This window comes from Physella acuta, unplaced genomic scaffold (genome assembly GCF_028476545.2).
Source record: "Physella acuta isolate Inbredline_101_S28 unplaced genomic scaffold, ASM2847654v3 ptg000426l, whole genome shotgun sequence".
In the NCBI taxonomy this organism is placed as follows: Eukaryota; Metazoa; Mollusca; class Gastropoda; family Physidae; genus Physella; species Physella acuta.
The window spans coordinates 359,340-361,994 of record NW_026731945.1 but is presented as its reverse complement, the minus strand read 5'-3'; the positions used below and the strand labels follow the sequence as shown (position 1 = coordinate 361,994).

General features: G+C 34.5%; 1 protein-coding gene across 1 annotated transcript; it reads right to left on the bottom strand.

The window, feature by feature from the left end:
* Nucleotides 1-295: 295 nt before the first annotated feature.
* On the bottom strand, nt 296-2,063 carry LOC131942781 (kelch-like protein 8). The gene is made up of 2 exons (XM_059302707.1): nt 1,559-2,063; nt 296-1,443 (listed from the first exon to the last, which is right to left on the bottom strand). The coding sequence occupies exons 1-2, from the start codon at nt 2,061-2,063 to the stop codon at nt 296-298; spliced, it is 1,653 nt and encodes a 550-aa protein (XP_059158690.1).
* Nucleotides 2,064-2,655: the final 592 nt, after the last annotated feature.

The window sequence follows — 2,655 nt, the reverse complement described above, 5'->3', positions numbered from 1 at the left end:
AAAATGGCTAGAACTGGTCAAAGTTTGATTTTTTTATAACTCTTTATGCGTTTATGGAAAACAATAAACTATTGACTTTAAAGTCATTGAATGTGTGGGAAACTCCATTAGCAAAGTTCGTTTCTTATTTTAAAGAAAGTATAATTGCTTAAAAGGTTTTTTTTTAAATAACAAAATAAATGCTATAAAATTAAAACCAAATATGTGTTCTCCGTTTATAAGATTTTGAACTGTATTTTGATGGTTAAATAAAGTCAACCAACTATATTTCCTATTTATGTACACAGCTTTACAGTTACCTAAGTAAAAATGTCTTTGGAAGTGTAGCTGGAACGAAATTTGACATTGCATCATCATTTCCCCAGTATGAAATAACTTTAAGATGTCCTGGAACAGTATTTTTCCTATTTGCATCTGGCGGATCTCTATCAGGATTATTTCCGAAAATAATCAACTTCTCGTTGTATGATAAAGCACCATATTGTTTTCTTTGGCAATTCCATAGCTTAAAAACAAATTTTACTTCAATTCTTTTTATTGACGATGCTTTCAAAATAACCCACAAAGAGCCATTTGTCTGTAATATGTAGCTGTGTTTGTCGTTCTTGAAAGTGGTCAGCTGGTCTGCTGGTCCATCCAAATCGGTTAGCTTGGTACAAACGTCACAAGGAAACTCGTAATTGTGAACAACTGTATTCTCAATGTTGTTATGAGTTTCAGATGAGAAAATAAGAATGGAGTTTTCAAAGACAGTTGCGTATTTTATATCTAATTGCGTTGGAATTTCTCTGAATTTTTTAAAATCCAAACTCCTTGGGTTTATAAGATAAATTACATTATCACTTTTGTCTAAGATGTAAATAAACTGCCCATGAGAAACAAGTAACACATCGTTACAGAACAGATTCAAAACTTTTTTCCAGGCGTTCACAGAGAGGACAAACAATTTATATTGCTGCGTGTTTGGCATGTTAAGAGGTTTTCCTATTGCGTACAAGTCTGTATCAAACGTCACAAGCTGAATATTTTTTTTTAAACCATCACAAGTTGGCAAATCGAACCAAGTCTCATCACTAGCATGTATTGCTCTAAACTGTCCATCTCTTCTTGCATAAACCCCAACGTGTGTAACGCTACTACACGATCTGTGCACAGCCGCTGATGGCCACTGGCCGTCTCTTGAAGGTTGGGCTTGGTACGACAAAGCGCTGACGATTATATCTCTAAAGTCTTTGTTTTCAGAACACATTTTAAGATAATAAACTTGTGTTAACACCTCTGGACTCACTAGATATGTCCTCATCAGACTGAGTAATTCTGTCATTTTATCTTTTCTAGATAAATGCTCGGTTAATGCAACATTAAGCGAGTTATCAGAAGGTACTTTTTCCAATTCATTGCCATCTTTTTCTGTGTTGACTATTTTGTTTGTGTTTTGAATATCTGTGTTAGTATTATTTAGTATTATTTGGAGCATAGCAATCGACCCATCGTATCACTGATTCCAACACAATATCTTCACTACTGACACAAAGATCCTGGCTTTTTATCAAATTACGAACTTCATTGGAAGACAGTTGTAGATATGTTGATGAAAGACTTATTTGATCATGAAACATGAAGCAATGTAACTCATCTAGAACAATAGTTGAGCCAACAAGTTTAGCTGTTACGTAAATGTTTTCCCAGTTCTCCATCGTAATAGACTCAGCTGCAAATATTTCACATATTTTTACCATAAAATTAATCTGCAACATGTGCACAGCCCTCCAGAGGTGAATGAAATTATCCAACGTTAAAACATTGACACCTGTGTAAAGTGTTTTCAGAATCAGCTGAAATATTTCATAGGAAACATCTTTTAACTCAACCCAGTTTTCTGTAATCTCCCTCATTCCTGATCGAAACAACGCTTGGAAAAATTCAGAGCAGGCCGCAAGAACGAGCTTATGACAAGTGATTGTGTCATCTTTTATCTTGATTGTAAAGTCGAGAAACATTTTGTCTGTCCACACAATCCCGAGACATTTCACGATCTCGGTGCAGATTTCAGGTGAGTTCATGTTGTAGGAAGATCTGTAATGTAGATAAAAATAACCAATAAGCTTTATACCAACACACGCACACGAATACATACACACATATATGTATATATATTTACATATATATATATATATATATATATATATATATATATATATATATATATATATATATATATATATTGATATGTGTATATACAACACAATGTTATTTTTTCAAAGACAGGCACACATATACATATATATATATATATATATATATATATATATATATATATATATATATATATATATATATATATAATTATCTACGTGGGGACCTCGCGGGAACCACCACCACGTAAGCGAGCATAGCCTTCCCTCCCTCTCCAAGCGGAACGCTACCACCACCACCAGCCTGGTGAAGTCTGGTTCACACCAAATGTTTACAATCGTAGAGCCCGGTCGAATTATTGACGTGTATTAGAGGCAGATTATTTATTTTTAAACGATTTGCAACTTAGAGAAGGTAATTTAGAGGAGGCTGTTTTAACGGGGGTGGGTGGTGTAGGGGTGGGGGAACTGAGGTTGGGAGTTATAGCGACGTATAGTACACCGGGGGTTGGCTCGTTTA

Coding starts and splice junctions, on each gene's coding strand:
- LOC131942781 (XM_059302707.1), bottom strand. CDS start 2,063: ATGAACTCACCTGAAATCTGCACCGAGATCGTGAAATGTCTCGGGATT. Junction 1,444..1,558: donor ACTGTCTTCCAATGAAGTTC/GTAATTTGATAA, acceptor ATACTAACACAG/ATATTCAAAACACAAACAAA.